General features: G+C 33.2%; 1 protein-coding gene across 1 annotated transcript; it reads right to left on the reverse strand.

The window, feature by feature from the left end:
• Positions 1-14,661: 14,661 nt before the first annotated feature.
• Positions 14,662-18,420, reverse strand: LOC139502575 (uncharacterized). Its single transcript, XM_071292080.1, has 3 exons — positions 18,277-18,420; positions 16,238-16,312; positions 14,662-15,511 (listed from the first exon to the last, which is right to left on the reverse strand). Exon 3 carries the CDS (start codon positions 15,438-15,440, stop codon positions 14,901-14,903), a length of 540 nt encoding a protein of 179 aa, XP_071148181.1. The 5' UTR covers positions 15,441-15,511; positions 16,238-16,312; positions 18,277-18,420; the 3' UTR covers positions 14,662-14,900.
• Positions 18,421-22,622: the final 4,202 nt, after the last annotated feature.

A 22,622-nucleotide genomic window follows, 5' to 3' on the forward strand; every position in this document is an offset into this window, starting at 1 on the left:
TTACATTTCGATTGCTTCCTGAGTAGACATACTGTATTTCAATATATTTCTTTTCGTTTGACTTTAGGGATTTCCCTGAGTTAAATATAGTTTTATAAATTGAAACTGGTAAGAGAAGTTGTCAAACAGGTAAATGCTACTTTTGGTTTAGATATATCGGTGATATATGCACATGAAATCCTTCCGCGGTTAAAAGGGTGTGGTTCCGTCATATTATACAAAGAAATTGTTGAGCTGTCAGTTCATCAAAGGTGCTCATAGTAACTACAAAGCACACTATATAGACATATTTATGAATATGGATCGTATAACTTTGAAGTTTAGTTACGTATTTCAGATTATTATGTTATTAAACAGTGTTTGCAAGAGAAAGAACAAGTTTCTGCAAACGACCAAATCTATATTTGAGTCTTATTTTTACGAAGGAACTAAGTAAAATCGCACTTAGGCATACACATTGTGGTTTTAAGGAAGTTCGTCGCTCATAAGTAGCTTTCCATTACACTCGTATATATTGATAGGGGATTAATTGAGGAATCAAAAAAGCAAAAAATATATAGGGGTCAATGTGCTTGTTTTCGAGATATTAGCCATTGGAATTTTGGTGGGAAAATGTTCGCTATTGATTTTTCATAGCTTTATCATTGACCAGTCAAGTTCTCAAAAACTATTAAAAAAAATAGTATATTGTAAGACTTGTACAAATGGCTGATAATTAGACATGTAAAAGATTTATTAAAAGAAAAATGGGGGTACATGGGCAAAAGTTTTAAGGCATTTAAATGGATAAAACCACCAGAGGATTTCGAAAATCTGACGAAAATTCCAAAGGAATGACAAGCAAACATCCTTAATGGTAATAAGCTCACCTCGTTATTTCAATTATCAGTTTTTGTTTCTGTTATGTTAAAAAAAAATAATATATATTTATAGAATAACTAATCGAAAAATTCAAATAGAGAAAAATATTCAACGAGTGACCGAACACTACATTAATTCAGGAATGCGCGTAGCGCATGAGTTAATTATCAGTGTTGTTCGGTCACAAGTTGAATATTTTTCGATATTTGAATTCTTTAATTAGTTATTCTTCTTATTACATTGGCAAATGCCTTTTTTTTAAAGAAATTTATGTAAAACATGTAAGGAATTATATCTTTTTTCTACGCATTTACAATTTGTTTTGATCCGCCGTTATCGACGTCTTGACAACATGCATTGTTGTATGACGTCAGAGAGTGAAATAACCACGTGTATTTCACATGTGAAATTATCGGTTTTTATCTTTAACTGGGAAATCAATGTAATTCATTGCAACCAATGTAATGACTATATATATTTGCATTCATTATTTTACTTTTATGTTTCATTGTATAACTCTCTCTTAATAATTCAGAAGTGATCTACTTTAAACATTTCCGTTTATAAGTACCATCCTGAGATTTCAATTGATTGTTTATTTAGTGGTTTATTTGTTATTATGAATTAAACAAGTATCAAAGTACAAGTTTTTTTCTATATATATCGATAACAAAAACGCCAGATGTATGGTTTCTCCTGCAAAATAGGCAAAACATTCACCAATTATCAACTGGTTGATAAATTATTTAGTCATTTGATTTTATTTTGATGTTAATAAATAAATATGAATAAGAAATTACTGATATTTAAAAATATGTTAATTTTGTGTTTACTAAAATAAAACATGAGAAGCTAAAGAATTTAATTTTCTCGTACCACATGCACATTTGAAAAACGGCAGTGTCAAATATTCAATAGGAGTTAAAATATTAAAGTTGCAAAAGCTAGACATAGCAATCCTTTTATGGGAAACGAATTCATATAAGTTTTTTTTTATCCCTGTATGTCTATTGTACAATGGCTATGTAAGCTCTTTCAGAAATAAAAGGTTGTTTTAATCAGCTGGTTTAAACTTAACTAATCCTTTCCTAGTTGTGTCGTCAACTTTAAGTTCAATTCTTTTTCTTTTTTTTTTCTTTTTAAAAACGTTAACATTTTGTTTTATCTTTACAGAACTGACAGAAGCTTCTTCTATGCATTGACAGCATACAAAGAATTATTTGTTTTTTTTTGCAATGCTAACTACTATAATATACTGTTTGCATATCTGATATTAAAAAAAAATCAAGCACCTAGTATTGAGCTGCTAATTAAGAAATAATTCATGGAAGCCATAGATTATTGAAAATTTACACATGGTCTGGGCCGTGATATTAGCATTTTATCCTGAGCGTTAGCGAAGTATATTGTAACAGCTATTTATTATGTACATCTCGGAGTCTGCGCTAAGGATAGATATATCGAGAGTTTTATCCCAGTGTTGTTCACAAAGCGAAAGAAGCACGTCATATTAGAATCATTCGTTTGGTGTGTTTGTGCTTTTGATTTCCCCACTTGATTAGAGACTCTCCGTTATGAATTTTCCTCAAAGTTCAGTTTTTTTGCCATTATACTTTGAACTGTTAACATGGTTAACAAAATTTAGATATTTTCTAATTACTATGGATTTTTGATTCCGGGAATAGATTACATGGCTAATTCTTTAAAAATTCTTGTCTTTAACTACATACTTTATTTTGGACTTGGTTTTTTTATATCGTCACTGAGAAGTCTTTTGTAGATGAAACATGCATCTGACGTCAAATATTTATGCTTAGTACCAGTCTGAGGTTTGAGTTGTTTCTAGACATCTTTAACTTTTTCAAAGGGCCATTGAATGATATTATTAGCTTCTTCAAGGTCAAGATCAAAATATAAATATTTCTCTGAATTTTCCTTACTTTACCGAGAAAAGGCGTTTTTTTTGGAAGTGAGATTATATACTAGTCTTTAATTAAAGTTCCCTGATATCAATAACTCAATGGAATTTTACGAATAGGGACAGATGTTTAACTATGACCAACAATGGCATCTTAAGAAAAAACTTTTTTTCTGGTTTTGTTAACTTGTTTTTGGTAATATGACTTACTTTTGCTTAATAAACATTTAGCGAAAATCTAGAGCTAAATAGAAAGAACCTTATTTAAACCTTCAAGGAATGTTCAGCCTATTCTTCCATAATTTACAAATACCTTGTGCATTGTAAATTAACTTTTAATGTATAGTCTGTTGTGATTAGTTATCAAAGGTACCAGGCTTATAATTTAATACGACGACACGCGTTTCGTCTACATAAGAGACTCATTAGTGACGCTGAGAAGCCAAAGAGGTACAAAGTTGAAGAGCATTTAGGACCCAAAATTCCTAAAAGCTATTCCAAATACGACTAGGTAGTTCATGCATGTGATAAAGATTTGTAATGAATAACTTTGTCAACCCTTCATGAAGTTTTACTAAACTTAAACATGAGTTTCCTCATGAACAAGAAATTGAAATCTAGGCGAATTGAACGTAAATAAAACAAAGCTTCCAATAGAATAAATCCAAGACTTGAACAGGGTCATATTCGGATGTAGATACTCTTAACGTTGCCTTCGTGTCTCTCCTTATTCAAATCCAAGAATCGCTACTGATATGCTTTCTTATTCTTATAATTATTCACCTATGTGACTCCTTATTTCAAATCAAAAGATCTCTTTGAAATGTATATCGTATATTAGAAACATATATGTCTGTATTCTTGAAACATATTCCACTCAATAAGGTTTTCTATAAAACAGTATTCCTCTGCAAATTCTGATTTACACAAAACTATTTGTTTCCGATCTAATATATAAATGAAGGTATATTTCTCTATGGTCCGTTATCTAATTACCAGATCACAGATAAAGTCTCATGTGTGTTTCTGTGTTTATTTGTCCCATACTCCTGTTGCGTAACGGTATTTTTAATTTTAAAATATAAGCAGGAAGTTTGACTTATCATGAAACCCGATCCAATCCACTATGTTTTCCTAAAATATCAGGATAATGGTAGTGGTTACAAAATAGTCTGTGTTTATGTATGCTGTAGTTTGTTATTGTAGCAGTTCAGTTTTCTGCTATTCTGTTCTGCTTTCCTTTTATAGATGTGATAAAGAATGCGACACTGATTTTGCCATGTATTGTTATTTTTAGGGCAAAGCAGTGAACGTTAACTGCAATAGCCCTCAAAACAACAACTGATAATACTTCTTCCCTGATTTCTGTTAATATTGGATACCTTTGTAAATGATTACAAAAATGTATTTGGGGTCACACTATTTATTTTGCATATGTGGTAAAACAACATGATTTGTTTTCATCTACAAGGAGGCCTAAATATTCAGTTTTTAAATCTGCATGACCCCCACCACAGAATTGAATGTTTTTTCCCTTACATATGATGATTTTTATTTTGTCAAAATATATGATAAACAGATCAATAAATGGCAAAATCCGTATCGCATGCTGTATTACCACTCGACCAATATGTTCAGCCATCAGAACTGATATTAGTTGCTCGAGGTGATACACCATGCGGTACTGATTTTGCTATATATTCTTCTATATATATATATATTTATCATATGTATAGTAGTAAATACAGTAGTTTTGAATATTTGATAAATATCCTGCTGTTTAAACCATATCGCGCTACTTTGATGTGCACCCTTTATCGCATACCCTTTTTCACACCATTTATCACACCCCCACTTTTTTTTTAATTTCACATAAGTCAGTATTTATTTATGTAAGCTAAAGAAATATTTTTCCTCAAGATAGTTATGATAGAACGGTCATTCGGGCGTGACGAAATGTATTGAATGACGTCTTTGTTTGGTATGTGACGGCACGAACGTCAATACTCCATATTTTTTGGAACACTATATACAACTATAAAAAATACAAAGTACACAAAAAATACAATAATAAACAAAATATTTTTAGTAACCACAGCACACAAATTGTAAGGTAACCCAGGTGATTCGGATAAGTAATTTAGGAGTTATTTTAAGACTTTTAAAACAAGACAAAGGTAGAACTGAAGGTAACCAAGTGCTATGGATCAGAAAACAGTTCATATAATATAATACTCTTCTGTTGAAATATATGATAAAGCGTATAAATCATGGCAAAATCCGTATCACATGCCGTATCACCCTCGACCATATCATCCTAAAGGCCCTAGGGCTGATATTGGTGTCTTGGGATGATACGACATATGATATGGATTTTGCCATGTATTATTCTCTATATATCACTCTTAGTCAAACAAGATGTTAAGACTTTAAAGAACTCAATACTAGATTGGTAATCAACACCATATACTTAACATTTACTGTAACTAATACATGTGTTTCAAAGAATACATTGTCTACTCAAACAATTATAAAGACTTAATGATAAAGAAAATAGGTTCTAGTTGGAAACACATTGTGCAGTACATAAATTGTTGCCTCATTGTTAACAATATGTTTGCTAATAAAAACGAAAAGATAAGATGCATTTTTCTACACCACTGAAGCATTATTTACTCGTTTTAGAAATTCAAATGTTATATCACTTTGTGCGTTTATCGATTTAACTAACGCGGCTGTGAATTTGAATGTGCTGATTTTATTCTGTAGTTTGTCACCATTTCGGTTTTATCATGTATATCTATTACCGGGAGGTTTGGCATGCCACAAAACCAGGTTCAACCCACCATTTCTTTTCATAAAATGTCATGTACCAAGTCAGAAAAATGGCTATTATATTATAGTTCGTCTCTGTTTGTAACATTTTAATGTTGTGTTTCTGTTGTGTCGTAGTTCACCTCTTATATTTGATGTGTTTCTCTCAGTTTTAGTTTGCAACCCGGATTTATTTTTCCTCAATCAATTTATGAATTTCGAACGGCGGTATACTACTGTTGTCTTTATTTAATTTATCTACCCTTGAATTGATAATAATAAGTTCATCCCTAGAACTAATCATGAAAATCCTACCCCAGAACTGATCCTGAAAGTTCAACCCTAGAACTGATAATGAAAGTTCAACCCTGGAACTGATCGTGAAAGTTCTACCCTAGAACTGATCGTGACAGTTCAACCCTAGAACTGATCCAGAAAGTTCAACCCTAAAACTGATCGTGCAAGTTCAACCCTAGAACTGACAGTTAAAGTTCAACCCTAGAACTGATCGTGACAGTTCAACCATAGAACTGATCATGAAAGTTCAACCCTAGAACTGATCGTGAAGGTTTAACCCTAGAACTGATCGTGAAGGTTTAACCCTTTAACTGATTGTTAAAGTTCTACCCTAGAACTGATCGTAAGGTTCACTCTTGAAATTATCGTTAAAGTTCAACCCTAGAACTGATCGTGAAAGTTCAACCCTAGAACTGATCGTGAAAGTTCTACCCTAGAACTCATCGTGAAAATTCAACCCTAGAACTGATCATCAAAGTTAAACCCTAGAACTGATTTGAAAGATTTACCCTAGAACTGATCATCAAAGTTAAACCCTAGAACTGATCGTGAAAGTTCTACCCTAGAACAACGTAGAACTGATCGTTAAAGTTCTACCCTAGAACTGATCGTTAAAGTTCTACCCTAGAACTGATCGTGACAGTTCAACCCTAGAACTGATCCAGAAAGTTCAACCCTTAAACTGATCGTGCAAGTTCAACCTTAGAACTGATCGTGAAAGATCAACCCTAGAACTGATAGTTAAAGTTCAACCCTAGAACTGATCGTGCAAGTTCAACCCTAGAAATGATCGTGAAGGTTTAACCCTAGAACTGATTGTGAAGGTTTAACCCTTTAACTGATTGTTAAAGTTCTACCCTAGAACTGATCGTAAGGTTAACCCTTGGAATTATCGTTAAAGTTCAACCCTAGAACTGATCGTGAAAGTTCAACCCTAGAACTGATACTGAAAGTTCAACCCTGAAACTCTTCGTCAAAGTTCTACCATAGAACTGATTGTGAAAGTTTAACCCTAGAACTGATCGTGAAAGTTCAACCCTAGAACTGATCGTGCAAGTTCAACCCTAGAAATGATATGAAAGTTCTACCCTATAAATGATAGTTAAAGTTCAACCTACAACTGATCGTGGCAGTTCAACCATAGAACAGATCATGAAAGTTCAACCCTAGAACTGATCGTGAAAGTGAAACCTTAGAACTGAATGTGAAATTTCTACCCTAGAACTGATCGTGACAGTTCAACCCTAGAACTGATCCAGAAAGTTCAACCCTAAAACTGATCGTGCAAGTTCAACCCTAGAACTGATATGAAAGTTCTACCCTAGAACTGATAGTTAAAGTTCAACCCTAGAACTGATCGTGAAAGTTCAACCCTAGAACTGATTTTGACAGTTCAACCATAGAACTGATCATGAAAGTTCAACCCTAGAACTGATCGTGAAGGTTTAACCCTTGAAATTATCGTTAAAGTTCAACCCTAGAACTGATCGTGAAAGTTCAACCCTAGAACTGATCGTGAAAGTTCTACCCTAGAAATCATCGTGAAAATTCAACCCTAGAACTGATCATCAAAGTTAAACCCTAGAACTGATTTGAAAGTTTTACCCTAGAACTGATCGTGAAAGTTCTACCCTAGAACTGATTGTTAAAGTTCTACCCTAGAACTGATTGTAAGGTTAACCCTTGAAATTATCGTTAAAGTTCAACCCTAGAACTGATCGTGAAAGTTCAACCCTAGAACTGATCGTGAAAGTTCTACCCTAGAAATCATCGTGAAAATTCAACCCTAGAACTGATCATCAAAGTTAAACCCTAGAACTGATTTGAAAGTTTTACCCTAGAACTGATCGTGAAAGTTCTACCCTAGAACAATGTAGAACCGATCGTTAAAGTTCAACCCTAGAACTGATCGTGAAAATCCTACCCCAGAACTGATCGTGAAAGTTCAACCCTAGAAATGATAATGAAAGTTCAACCCTGGAACTCTTCGTCAAAGTTCTACCATAGAACTGATTGTGAAAGTTCCACCCTAGAACTGAACTTGAAAGTGCAACCTTAGAACTGATTGTAAAAGTTCTACCCTATAACTGATCGTGACAGTTCAACCCTAGAACTGATCCAGAAAGTTCCACCCTAGAACTGATCGTTAGAGTTCAACCCTAATTTGATCGTTAGAGTTCTTCCTTAGATTTGTTTCCTTATCTTGTTATATCATATATGTTGTTTTTTTAGATTGATCTGAATTAATTCCAACAGAATATCCATTTGTATTGTTGTTACCAAATAAAGGTCAAAGGTATCGTGACAGTTCAACCATAGAACTGATCATGAAAGTTCAACCCTAGAACTGATCGTGAAAGTTCAACCCTAAAACTGATCGTGAAGGTTTAACCCTAGAACTGATCGTGAAGGTTTAACCATTTAACTGATTGTTAAAGTTCTACCCTTGAACTGATCGTAATGTTAACCCTTGAAATTATCGTTAAAGTTCAACCCTAGAACTCATCATGAAAATTCAACCCTAGAACTGATCATGAAAGTTAAACCCTAGAACTGATTTGAAAGTTTTACCCTAGAACTGATCGTGAAAGTTCTACCCTAGAACAATGTAGAACTGATTGTGAAAGTTAAACCCTAGAACTGATCGTGAAAGTTCTACTTTAGAACTGATTGTGAAAGTTCTACTCTAGAACAAATCATGACAGATCAACCGTCAAACCGATCGTGAAAGTTTTACCTTAGAACTGATCGTGAAAGTTCTTCACTGGAGCTGATTGTTAAAGTTCAACCCTAGAACTGATCGAGAAAGTTCTACCCTAGAACTGATCGTGACAGTTCAACCCTAGAACTGATCGTAAAAGTTTAACTCTAGAACTGAGCATGACAGTTCAACCCTATTAATTAACTTTTTGAAACTTTTATTCCTCAATGCTCTTCAACTTTGTACTTGTTTTGGCTTTCGAACTTATTTCCATCTGAGAGTCACTGGTTAGTTCTGTGTGGACGAAAAGTGCGTCTGGCGTGTTAAATTTTAAACCTGGTACCCTTTGTTAGCTATTATTCGTGTGTTTCTCTGTCTTATATGTTCTCCCATTTATTTGTAATGTAGTCCTGTCATGTAATGATGTCATTTTAATGTTATATTTAACATTGCCATAAAACTGGGAGGTTTGGCATGCCACAAAACCAGGTTCAACCCACCATTTCTTTTCATAAAATGTCATGTACCAAGTCAGAAAAATGGCTATTATATTATAGTTCGTTTCTGTTTGTAACATTTTAATGTTGTGTTTCTGTTGTGTCGTAGTTCAGCTCTTATATTTGATGTGTTTCTCTCAGTTTTAGTTTGCAACCCGAATTTATTTTTCATCAATCGATTTATGAATTTCGAACAGAGGTATGCTATTGTTGTCTTTATTTAATTTATCTACCCTTGAATTGATAATAATAAGTTCAACCCTAGAACTAATCATGAAAATCCTATCTCTGAACTGATCGTGAAAGTTCAACACTAGAAATGATAATGAAAGTTCAACCCTGGAACTCTTCGTCAAAGTTCTACCACAGAACTGATTGTGAAAGTTTAACCCTAGAACTGATCGTTAAAGTGCAACCTTAGAACTGATCGTGAAAGTTCTTCACTGGAGCTGATTGTTAAAGTTCAACCCTAGAACTGATCGAGAAAGTTCTACCCTAGAACTGATCGTGACAGTTCAACCCTAGAACCGATCGTAAAAGTTAAACTCTAGAACTGAGCATGACAGTTCAACCCTATTAATTAACTTTTTGAAACTTTTGTTCCTCAATGCTCTTCAACTTTGTACTTGTTTTGGCTTTCGAACTTATTTCCATCTGAGAGTCACTGGTTAGTTCTGTGTGGACGAAAAGCGCGTCTGGCGTGTTAAATTTTAAACCTGGTACCCTTTGTTAGCTTTTATTCGTGTGTTTCTCTGTCTTATATGTTCTCCCATTTATTTGTAATGTAGTCCTGTCATGTAATGATGTCATTTTAATGTTATATTTAACATTGCCATAAAACTGGGAGGTTTGGCATGCCACAAAACCAGGTTCAACCCACCATTTCTTTTCATAAAATGTCATGTACCAAGTCAGAAAAATGGCTATTATATTATAGTTCGTTTCTGTTTGTAACATTTTAATGTTGTGTTTCTGTTGTGTCGTAGTTCAGCTCTTATATTTGATGTGTTTCTCTCAGTTTTAGTTTGCAACCCGAATTTATTTTTCATCAATCGATTTATGAATTTCGAACAGAGGTATGCTATTGTTGTCTTTATTTAATTTATCTACCCTTGAATTGATAATAATAAGTTCAACCCTAGAACTAATCATGAAAATCCTATCTCTGAACTGATCGTGAAAGTTCAACACTAGAAATGATAATGAAAGTTCAACCCTGGAACTCTTCGTCAAAGTTCTACCACAGAACTGATTGTGAAAGTTTAACCCTAGAACTGATCGTTAAAGTGCAACCTTAGAACTGATCGTGAAAGTTCTTCACTGGAGCTGATTGTTAAAGTTCAACCCTAGAACTGATCGAGAAAGTTCTACCCTAGAACTGATCGTGACAGTTCAACCCTAGAACCGATCGTAAAAGTTAAACTCTAGAACTGAGCATGACAGTTCAACCCTATTAATTAACTTTTTGAAACTTTTGTTCCTCAATGCTCTTCAACTTTGTACTTGTTTTGGCTTTCGAACTTATTTCCATCTGAGAGTCACTGGTTAGTTCTGTGTGGACGAAAAGCGCGTCTGGCGTGTTAAATTTTAAACCTGGTACCCTTTGTTAGCTTTTATTCGTGTGTTTCTCTGTCTTATATGTTCTCCCATTTATTTGTAATGTAGTCCTGTCATGTAATGATGTCATTTTAATGTTATATTTAACATTGCCATAAAACCGGGAGGTTTGGCATGCCACAAAACCAGGTTCAACCCACCATTTCTTTTCATAAAATGTCATGTACCAAGTCAGAAAAATGGCTATTATATTATAGTTCGTTTCTGTTTGTAACATTTTAATGTTGTGTTTCTGTTGTGTCGTAGTTCAGCTCTTATATTTGATGTGTTTCTCTCAGTTTTAGTTTGCAACCCGAATTTATTTTTCATCAATCGATTTATGAATTTCGAACAGAGGTATGCTATTGTTGTCTTTATTTAATTTATCTACCCTTGAATTGATAATAATAAGTTCAACCCTAGAACTAATCATGAAAATCCTATCTCTGAACTAATCGTGAAAGTTCAACACTAGAAATGATAATGAAAGTTCAACCCTGGAACTCTTCGTCAAAGTTCTACCACAGAACTGATTGTGAAAGTTTAACCTTAGAACTGATCGTTAAAGTGCAACCTTAGAACTGATCGTGAAAGTTCTACCCTAGAACTGATCGTGAAACTTCAACCCTAGAACTGATCTTGCAAGGTCAACCCTAGAACTGATATGAAAGTTCTACCCTATAAATGATAGTTAAAGTTCAACCCTAGAACTGATCGTGAAAGTCCAACCCTAGAACTGATCGTGAAAGTTCAACCCTAGAACTGATCGTGACAGTTCAACCATAGAACTGATCATAAAAGTTCAACCCTAGAACTGATTGTGAAGGTTTGACCCTTTAACTGATTGTTAAAGTTCTACCCTAGAACTGATCGTAAAAGTTAACCCTTGAAATTATCGTTAAAGTTCAACCCTAGAACTGATCGTGAAAGTTCAACCCTGGAACTGATCGTAAAAGTTCTACCCTAGAATTGATCGTGAAAATTCAACCCTAGAACTAATCATGAAAGTTAAACCCTAGAACTGATTTGAAAGTTTGACCCTAGAACTGGTAGTGAAAGTTTTACCCTAGAACAATGTAGAACTGATCGTTAAAATTCAACCCTAGAACTGATCGTGAAAGTTCTACCTTAGAAATGATCGTGAAAGTTCTACCCTAGAACAAATCATGACAGTTCAACCCTAAAACCGATCGTGAAAGTTTAACCCTAGAACTGATTTGAAAGTTTGATCCTAGAACTGGTCGTGAAAGTTTTACCCTAGAACAATGTAGAACTGATCGTTAAAGTTCAACCCTAGAACTGATCGTGAAAGTTCTACCTTAGAAATGATCGTGAAAGTTCTACCCTAGAACAAATCATGACAGTTCAACCCTAAAACAGATCGTGAAAGTTCTTCACTAGAACTGATCGTGAAAGTTATTCACTAGAACTGATCGTGAAAGTTCGACCCTAGAACTGATCGTGAAAGTTCTACCCTAGAACTGATCGTGACAGTTCAACCCTAGAACCGATCGTAAAAATTTAACCCTAGAGCTGAGCATGACAGTTCAACCCTATTAATGATCGTGAAAGTTTAACCCTAGAACTGATGATGACAGTTCAACCCTAGAACTGATCGTGAAAGTTCAACCCTGGAACTGATTGTGAAAGTTCTACCCTAGAACTGATTGTGAAAGTTCTACCCTAAAACTGATCGTGAAAGTTCAACCCTAGAATTCATCATGAAAGTTCAACCCTAGAACTGGTCATGGAAGGTCAATCCTAGAACTGATTTGAAAGTTATACCCTGGAACTGATCGTGAATATTCTACCCTAGAACTGATCGTGAAAGTTAAATTATAAAACTGACTGTGAAAGTTCTACCCAAGGACTGATTGTGACAGTTCAACCTTAGAACCGATCGTTTAAGTTATAACCTAGAACTCACCATAAAAGATCAACCCTAGAACTGATCGTGAAAGTTTTACCCTAGAACTGATCGTGAAAGTTCTTCACTAGAACTGATCGTGAAAGTTCTTCACTAGAACTGATCGTGAAAGTTCTTCACTAGAACTGATCGTGAAAGTTCTTCACTAGAACTGATCGTGAAAGTTCAACCCTAGAACTAATTGTGACAGTTCAACCCTAGAGCCGATCGTGAAAGTTTTACTTAGAACTTATCGTGAAAGTTCAACCCTAGAACTGATCGTTAAAGTTCCATCCTAGAACTGATTGTGAAAATTCAACCCTATAACTTATCGTTAAAGTTCTACCCTAGAACTGATCGTGAAAGTTCTACCCTAGAACTGATCGTGAAAGTTTAACTCTAAACCTGATCATAAAAGTTCAACCCTAGAACTGATTTGAAAGATTTACCCTAGAACTGATCATGAAAGTTCTGCCCAAGAACTGATTGTTAAAGTTCAACCCTAGAACTGATCGTGAAAGTTTAACTCTAAACCTGATCATAAAAGTTCAACCCTAGAATTGATCGTGAAAGTTCTACCCTAGAACTGATTTGAAAGTTTTCCCCTAGAACTGATCGTGAAAGTTCTTCAATAGAACTTATCGTTAACGTTCAATCCTAGAAGTGATCGTGAAAGTTCAACCCTAGAACTGATTGTTAAAGTTTTACCCTAGAACTGATCATGAAAGTTCAACCCTAGAACTGATTTGAAAGTTTTACCCTAGAACTGATCGTGAAAGTTCTGCAATAGAACTGATCGTTAAAGTTCAAACCTAGAACTGATCGTGAAAGTTCAACCCTAGAACTGATCGTTAAAGTTCTACCCTAGAACTGATCGTGAAAGTTAACCCTAGAATTTATCGTTAAAGTTCTACCTTAGAACTGATCATGAAAATTTTACCCTAGAACTGATCGTTAAAATTCTACCTTAGAACTGATCGTAAAAATTCTACCATAGAACTGGTCGTGAAAGTTCAACCCTAGAAATGATTTGAAAGTTTTACTCTCGAACTGATCGTGAAAGTTCTACCCTAGAATTGATCGGCAAAGTTCTACCTTAGAACTGATCGTAAAAGTTCTACCATAGAATTGATCGTGAAAGTTCAACCCTAGAAAAGATTATGATTGATGTACCCTAGAACCGATCGTTAAAGTTCTACCCTAGAAAAGATTATGATTCTTGTACCCTACAATTCATCGTTAGAGTTCAACCCTAATTTGATCGTTAGAGTTCTTCCTTAGATTTGTTTCCTTATCTTGTTATATTATATATGTTGTTGTTTTAGATTGATCTGAATTAATTCCAACAGAATATCCGTTTGTATTGTTGTTACCAAATAAAGGTCAAAGGTATCGTTATAGAAGACTAAATTATATTAGGTAAAATGTGGTATATACCATTATATTTGAGGATATGTTGCTTTTTGAAGGATATGCCTTTTATAATTGATAACAATTATATAAATTACAAGAATTACAAGAATGCTAAATTGGTAAAATGTCTGTAATAAATTGGCTAATAAGTCTTTTTGTCTGCATTATCGGAAGCACAAAAGTGTATCTACTTTGAATGTGACTATTTCTAAATAAACATTGCATGACAAATTCCTATTTTGCAATTACTGATAGTGTGTTAGAAAGACATTTATGATTGACACCCTTTAAACATTCCATTCAATGGTGAGTACATTTTCGGAGCAACTACAAACAATACATTAACCTTCCTTCTGATTCCACAGATTGCACTGCATAGTAATTATCTGAGACAAAGCTCATTTGAACTAGATAATATCAAGCAGAATAAGGTATTCTAAATATCCGTAGGGTTTGCTTTCCCTTCCTGTACAAATGCTTGTCATGATATTGCACATGTAATGTGTGTCATTTAGCGAATTGGGTTTTTATTGCCCCTCTGCTATCTTTCGATTAACATGCGAAATATAATGGTTTTGGTTTATTTATGATCACAATATGAAATGTTTGTCTTATGATTACACAACAATGTAAAAGTACAACAAAAACCTAAAATATTTGCTAAGCTGCTTTGGAAATAACGGTTCAGAATAATTAGATAAATAAACAATTAAACTTTATTGACAGCTGTTTCTATTTAAAAACTTGAAAGCTTTTACACACATGCATTTAACATCTCAAATCATAATTTCCAAAACAGGAAAGTTGACATTTTATATAGTAAGTAGTATTAGTCACATTTCGCATTTATTTATGCATATATTAAATAGCTATCGAACTGTCTTTGTAATGTGTTTCCTACCAAGTTTTCCTATACTGTTTGCTGTCTTCCTTCATACTTGCATCATTTTCTTTTCCTATGGGATCGTCCAGGACTTCGAAATAGTGTACACTTGAACAACTAGCATATTGTCTGAACTCGTCCTGTCGATTGAATCTTATGGGTTGGTAAAGATTGTCGTACGCTCTGTTCTCTTCATAAGGATTGCTATATTCATCCGAATCATCCTGGTCGTTCCCCGACTGCTGCAAGGAAGGCAACAATGAATCGTAAGGGTTTAAATAGTCATTGCTTGGTGAACTGATCCGATCATATGAATCATTTGAGTTGTCGTCTTGTACTAGATGTAGTTGTTCGGATGGTGTGAGAATGAATTCAGACATCTCAAGTTCGTCAATTTCGGCATATCCGTAACCACTTCCCCTTTCTGATGAAATAGTGGGGCTTCTTTGAGTTTCACTGTCTAACTCTGCTTCGCGGTTATTCATATCGATAATTTGATTAATTCCTAGATTTTGGTTATTTCGATATTTTTTAACAACGTAAAAGCAAGCCATGCTGCAGATGAGAATTACAAGAAAGCCAACTCCACACGATAAATAAATAATTGCTTCAGTATTCTTTATATCTGCAAAACAATAACAATCAATTGCTATACAATCTGATTAAAATCAATATTTTAGTTAGCTACGTTTGAATGAATATTACCCAATCCAAAGCTCTTAAATCGTCACTTGAAGGTTCATGTTCCGGATCCAGTAAATTTTTTCACTTAGTATAACAGTATGCGTATTGTTACCCATTTGAAACATTGGTAATCTGTAGGATACTATTTTCATATACACCAGCAAATCTTTGTTCTTACCATTCAATTTATCTGGCATAACTGTAAGCGTTCCTCAAAATGGCATAGCAATAACGTTCAAATGTCTTAATCTTTGTAAATTTGCTATTCGATCGAAACAATATTAATATAAAATTATGAATTTGTTCTACCACTCTCAGCTCACGGGTAACATTTTGAATTTAAAGCACAAACATTCAATCCAAGTGATGATTGATAAATGTAATGTAATGTAACGTAGATTAATATGTTTTTTTTTTTGTTCAAATTAGGTGATACCACAATAATATGATATATAATTAATTTGCTTATCAAATCTAAATATAATGTCTGATTTAGTATTGACAACTTTAAAATGCTCATCCAATAAGCATATTTACATATGTTTGTTGTTTCCGATCTAGTCTGGATATATTGAATACATTTTTGTTAACGTTTTAGTGTTACGTGTTTCATTTTTTGATAAATATTTAATTTTTCTTCCGTTAATTAAACGAGGTCTGATCGTACCTGAAATACTTTCTGTTGTTCTTGCTGACCTATCTGTTGCAACAGAAGATTGAAATGATTCTGTTGTTACTGATTCTGAAACAAACCATGAAAAATAAATAATGTAAACAAGCAGGAATCAAGCAATCAATCACAAAGATGAGTAAGAACATGTCTTTTTGAGAAAATAACTTTTCAACAAATAAACAGCATCATAATAAGAAGTAATGCAATTGTCGGCAACTATTTTCACATGAAATCAAAGTAGTAACTATTCAAGTACTAAATCATATTCAATGATTGAATGGGTTTTGCTTCTCTTGACAAGATTGATGGTGGCGAAAAAAGATGATTGAGAAAAAAATATAAAATACTGATACGACAAAAGTATATATTTACAAAGACAAAGAAGTTTACCAGAATTCGGGTACAGAAAGTAAGAGACACATTTACTTATAAATATCAATAAATCATAAAAGAAATAAAATCAATTTTTAGTATCAACAACTAATTGAGGACGTTTTTCGAATATACAAGTGAGAAGAAAAGTAGAAAAATCGCAAACCAAGATTAAGGTATCAAAGTACATCGTACTGTATTGCACATATGTTTGTTAGTTTGAACTTTCTTTTTGTAAAGTATAACAGCTTTACACAAAAAAGTTCCTAACCGGAGCTAGACATATTAACTTGCCAAATTCATCACAGGTTTAAGTATTGTCTGAATGTGTTTATCCTAAGTTAGGAATATTATAATGCTATTCAAAGCTATAACACTGAACTTTGTTGCCCTCTAAATTGAATCAATAGACAGGGGCAGCTCTGTTAATTGACTGCTTACTACAAAGTTATTGAAAAAAACTGCTTATTCTATAGGTGGGGCGAATCAGATGTGAATACTTATAAAGTCAAAAAGTATTTCAGAGTACATACAATCAAAGACTCTTTCATCTTGCAACAGAATTAAGAAAAATGAATTTTATACACTTTACATAAGTATTTCTCATTCCAAACTACAAGACCAATTGAAAGAATAGTTATTGCTTTGTTTCATAACAATAAAGAATGGGAAACGTAAATATAAGTGTCTTGTTTTACGGAGGCTAAATCCTACTCTGTAATTTCCTATCACGATTCCCATGATGAAGGGTTGCTTCTCAAAAGGACGTGACTAGACAGAGAGTTCAAAATGGTGAAGTTGAAATCATTCCTTCGTAAATATGACGGACGGCATTATGAGTTGGTAGACTGTTACGGAATATCCGTTTTACAGATATTTATCGAATATGTCCCTTATGTCGTACTACAATCCCATTCCCTTTCCACAAAAGTGACCTGTCGAATAAGCCTATTTACCGGGTTTGTTATATCACGAGCAACACGACAGGTGCCTCATGTAAGGCAGGATCTGCCTACCCTCCCGGAGCACCAAATATGTTGTGTCTTGTGTACTTTTTTTATTTGTCTGTCTTTTTCCTTTTCAGCCATGGCTTTGTCAATTTATTTTCGATCTATGAGTTGGGATGTCTCTGTTGTATATTTCGCATTTCTCTTTTGATGGTCGTATTGCAAACTTTTATTTGTAATCCTAATCATGCTAAAAATAAAATATTTAAACTCAATATTAAACAGAAATTTAGTCTTACCTGTACTATTATTATTATGAGAACAGTCTAATTGCTGTACAACGTAGAATCATAAAAAAAGGTACTCCGAAGAAAGTTCAAAACGGATAAGTACCTAATCAGATGGTAAAATTCAAAACTCAGACACCCCAAACGAATGAATAACAACTGTCATATTCCTGACCTGATACAAACATTCTTTTCACAAAAGACCAAATGGCACAGTAATTAACAAATATAGGTCACAATACGGCCTTCAACAATGAGCAAAGTTCAAACCGTTATTAAATGTTTGTACTGAATTGAATTCTTAGAGAATTTAACTGTATCGAATAAAGGACTTTTGAAAAACATAGCTGCATGCTGCATATCTCTGTTTTCATTTTACAGAATAAAATGTTTTTATTTCAAATATAAGCTGCATTTGATATACTACCTGTGCAGTTGGTGAAGATATGATCAATAAGTGGTGTGTTGTCACACGAAGCAGTGGAATTAATCAAATTTCGCAGCAATTTCTTTAACTTTTCTAATTCACATGTTGAGCAGTCCAGTGGATTTTTGTTTAAGTACCTGTTGATAACAGTAAAATGTAATGTGACTTGATTCTATTTCAAGCAAAACAAAACTTATTTCATCTTTAACCATATTAAAAAAATAAATAAATGTCGGTTTCAATTACTGATTGACTGTTATATCGGTATTTTGTGTAGTTTTCCCTCTTGATTTTGATTTGTTCTAGTGCTAAATTCCTTCAAATGTGTTGAATTGTAATTAATTGTTATGGGTCAATGCCACTGCTGGTGGACGTTTCGTCCCCGAGGGTATCATCAGCCCAGTAGTCAACACTTCGGAGTTGACATGAATATCAATAATATGGTATTAAAAACTAAGGATTTTCTTATCTCAGGCATAGATTTCCTAAGCCGTATTTGGCACATTTTTTTGGAATTTTGGATCCTCAATGCTCTTCAACTTTGTACTTGTTTGGCTTTATAAATATTTTGATATGAGCGTCACTGATGGTCTTATGTAGACGAAACGCACGTCTGGCGTACTAAATCATAACCTGGTACCTTTGATAACTATTATGGCCTTTAAGTAAGAAAGGCAACAGTAGTATATTGATGTTCAAAACTCAAAAATCGATAGAAAAAAAACATATTTGGGTCACAAACCAAAACCAAAACCGAGGGAAACGCATTAAATATAAGAGTATATATAAATAAATCTTTATTTTCAATAAACCATCATTTTGACAAGGTATAGAGAAATGTATATATACAATACATACAATGATTGATAAATACAATTAGTTACAAAAATTATTACCAGGGGTGGCCTCACACTAGAAAAAGCCTGGAGTTCACTCAGGTTTATTTATAATGTTGATCAATTTGCAGAACTTAATCAGCTTTACTTTAGTTTTTGATGACATCAATAATTTATATTGCAAAATATTTGGTTTTGTGAATCTATATTTTTGTATGTGTAATTTTTCCTCTCCAGTTCCAAAATTTTGCATTCCAAAATAAAGTAAAATTCATCACCGAGTTTATTGTTTTTACACAGAGTACAGGTTATATTTTTTCTGCTGGTGTTTATCCATCTACCAGCTTCAATTGGTAATTTATGATTCGTCGTTCTAAATCTGCAATATTCTACAAGATTTTTGTTATCTAAAATAACTTAATAAGCTTCGGAACTAAATTCATCTTTAAATACTTTGCAATTTACAGCTTTTGATGCTTCTTTTAATAGTAAGTGCCAATACTGTTCGAAATGATCTTTAAGGTTTCGACAACTGTAAAACGTAGCCAATGTGAATTAATAACAGTTTGTGGATTCTAAATATATGTTAAGCCATATTCATTCAAAATATTTTTTATGTTATCTAACCATTGAAATTTATCTCCATTCAGATATGACAATTGAAAACATAAGTTATAGACAATTTTTGACAACTTGACTCTTTTCCAGAAAGAATTTTATTTGTTATGTCAATTTCCAGAGGATTTCTTCCAATTTCGCCATAATCATATACGATGGTGTAGAATTTAGATGTAAAAGCAATTTGCAAAATTTTATGTGAACTTTTTCGATTATTTCGTTATTGCTAAAACTCCATACTACGCACCCGTACAATAAAATAGTCTTCATCATTTTATCGAATGATTCTTGTAGCGTTTTGATTGCACGGCCGTGGTTTCGATCCTATTTTAGATTCTCATAGAAAATGTTCGTAGCTTCGTTAGCTATAGACTGTTTTGCTCTCTTTAAATTCCAAATTCCAGCTAAGTCTATAAGATAATTTAAACTATTCACTATTTCTAATTCTGTTCGTTTAAATTGAAATTAAGGTTTCTTGGAAGTGTTCCTTTAGAAAAAAAAACATGATTGTACTTTTATCAGCATTCACTTTAGTTTCCATAAGGTTCAATAATCATGAAATGAGTCAATATAAAAAAGAAGATGTGGTATGATTGACAACTATCCACAAAAGACCAAAATGAGACAGACATTAACAACTATAGGTCAACGTACGGTCTTCAACAATGAGCAAAGCCCATACCGCATAGTCAGCTACAAAAGGCCCCGATAAGACAATGTTAAACAATTCAAACGAGAAAACTAACGGCCTTATTTATGTAAAAAAAAAATTGAACGAAAATCAAATATGTAACACATAAACAAACGACAACCACTGAACTACAGGCTCCTGACTTGGGACATGCACATACATAAATAATGTGGCAAGTTGCCTTTAGAGATCTGCAGCTGATTCTGCCATTAGCACAGTATCATCAAAATATAAAATTACAAATAATTTCAAATATGTGTTAAGTTTGATTTCAATTTCGTTAGGTATCATTTGCACACCATCTTAGTTACAGATAGATATAACTCGAGATCCATCATATGTAAGGCGAAAAGAAATAGAGATAAGTTTGTCCCTTGGCGTACCCTGTTACTACACGTGACAAATTCTGAATTACAATCATTATAAAAGAATACAAGACTTTGTACCATTATACACATTTGCAATTATATTATACATGTTACAATTCCTATTATTCACTAGCAAGATGTACCATAGTCCATCCCACCAAACTTTGTTGGCAGTTTTTTTCAAACTCAATAAAAGCGCAAAACATTTTTTTCCTTTTGTTTTTTAGAATTTCAAAAAAGTTGAAAATTATAAACAAATTATTGGTTGTTGAATAGCCCTTGCAAAATCCACATCGATTTTTGTTTTTGATAAGAAATTCGTCCAAGAACTCAGTTAGTCGCTCACTCAAAATTGCAGTAAAGACTTTCCCGAGGCGACTCAGAATTATGATTGGTCTATAATTTTGTGGGTCCATTTTGTCACCTTTGCTTTTGAAAAACGGTTTGATTTTTCTAATCAGCCAAATATCTAGGGTAACACTTATTACAAACATGATATTCAATAGTTGTTCGTTAATATCTATGAATATATTTTCTGTTGACTTGATATACTCATTTACAATCAAATCATCCCCTGAGGACTTATTGTTTATTAATTTGTTTATTAATTTTTTAACTTCGCATTTTTGAAATATTTCTACTTATACTTTCGTTCAGACGATTTATATAGTTCGAGTCAATTTATAATATATCAAAGTCTTGCTTGTCATTAGGTTCCTCGTTTAAAGCTTTAAACAATTCTAAAAGTTTTTCCATGGGAATGTCGGGTTGCTCCCGGTTTATTGCCATTTTTTAATAGTTTCCAGAATTCTTGTGAATTACTTGATTTTAAATTTTAAATTTTCCAAGTTGCGTCTACATTTTTCCTAGAATACGAAAATTTACAAGTTCCAAATGTGGATTTCCTAGAATTACAGAATATTGAACAACATTTTTATTTATTTTTGTTTTATCGACTGACGAGTACTGTTTACTAAAATCTTATCGACTGACGAGTACTGTTTACTAAAATCAAGGTTTCCACTTCAACCTCGTCTAATGGTATCTTAAATTCATCAACTTTGCCTTGTTCAATCTGATCTTTAAATTCGTAACATTTTTCATTGTTCCATTTCTTATTGTTTTTGTAAAATGTTTGACTATTGCAATGTTCACCAGCTTCCTCTACATTATCCACTGATAACCCCGATAATGAAATTGCTAGTGCACAATGAATATCTGAGTTAAAATGACTAAAATCAAGTACAGAATTATTTCTAAAATATTTCAATCAACTTGTAGAAATTATACAAAAAGCATTTTTACATGTTAACTTTCCTATCATTCTGTCTTCACCTATTCTACCATTTACAATACATCAGTTATTTCCTTTGCAAAAAACGGATCTAATCTATTTCTTTTTCGTGATATATTCAATAAGTCAAGCGTCAGAACATCGTTTTCTACAAAAATCGACGCATTGTTTCCATGCATTTCTTTTGAAAGAAAATCGACGTTGGCCGTTCGTACGTTAAAGTCTCCAATTAAGGCTACGAATTTGTAATTTTGTGAGAAATTTATATACTTGTCCTCCAGTTGACTAAATGCATCATGTACAGAAACAGCAGTATATTTTAGGGGTTTATATACTATACTTATAACAATATCTTGATTTAAATTTAACAGGTCAGATGAGACTTTAGACCAAAGCACGTGCTTACAATGTGTAGGTAATGGTTGTATTTTACTTGCCATTTCTTTTTTGTATCCAAGAATTATACCCCCAGATCGAGTTTTAGCAAAAGCTTTTCTATTTTTCATATGTAATTTATACCCTGTTAGCCTAATTATGTC

The sequence above is a fragment of the Mytilus edulis genome, chromosome 14 (genome assembly GCF_963676685.1).
Source record: "Mytilus edulis chromosome 14, xbMytEdul2.2, whole genome shotgun sequence".
NCBI lineage: Eukaryota > Metazoa > Mollusca > Bivalvia > Mytilida > Mytilidae > Mytilus > Mytilus edulis.

Coding starts and splice junctions, on each gene's coding strand:
- LOC139502575 (XM_071292080.1), bottom strand. CDS start 15,440: ATGGCTTGCTTTTACGTTGTTAAAAAATATCGAAATAACCAAAATCTA.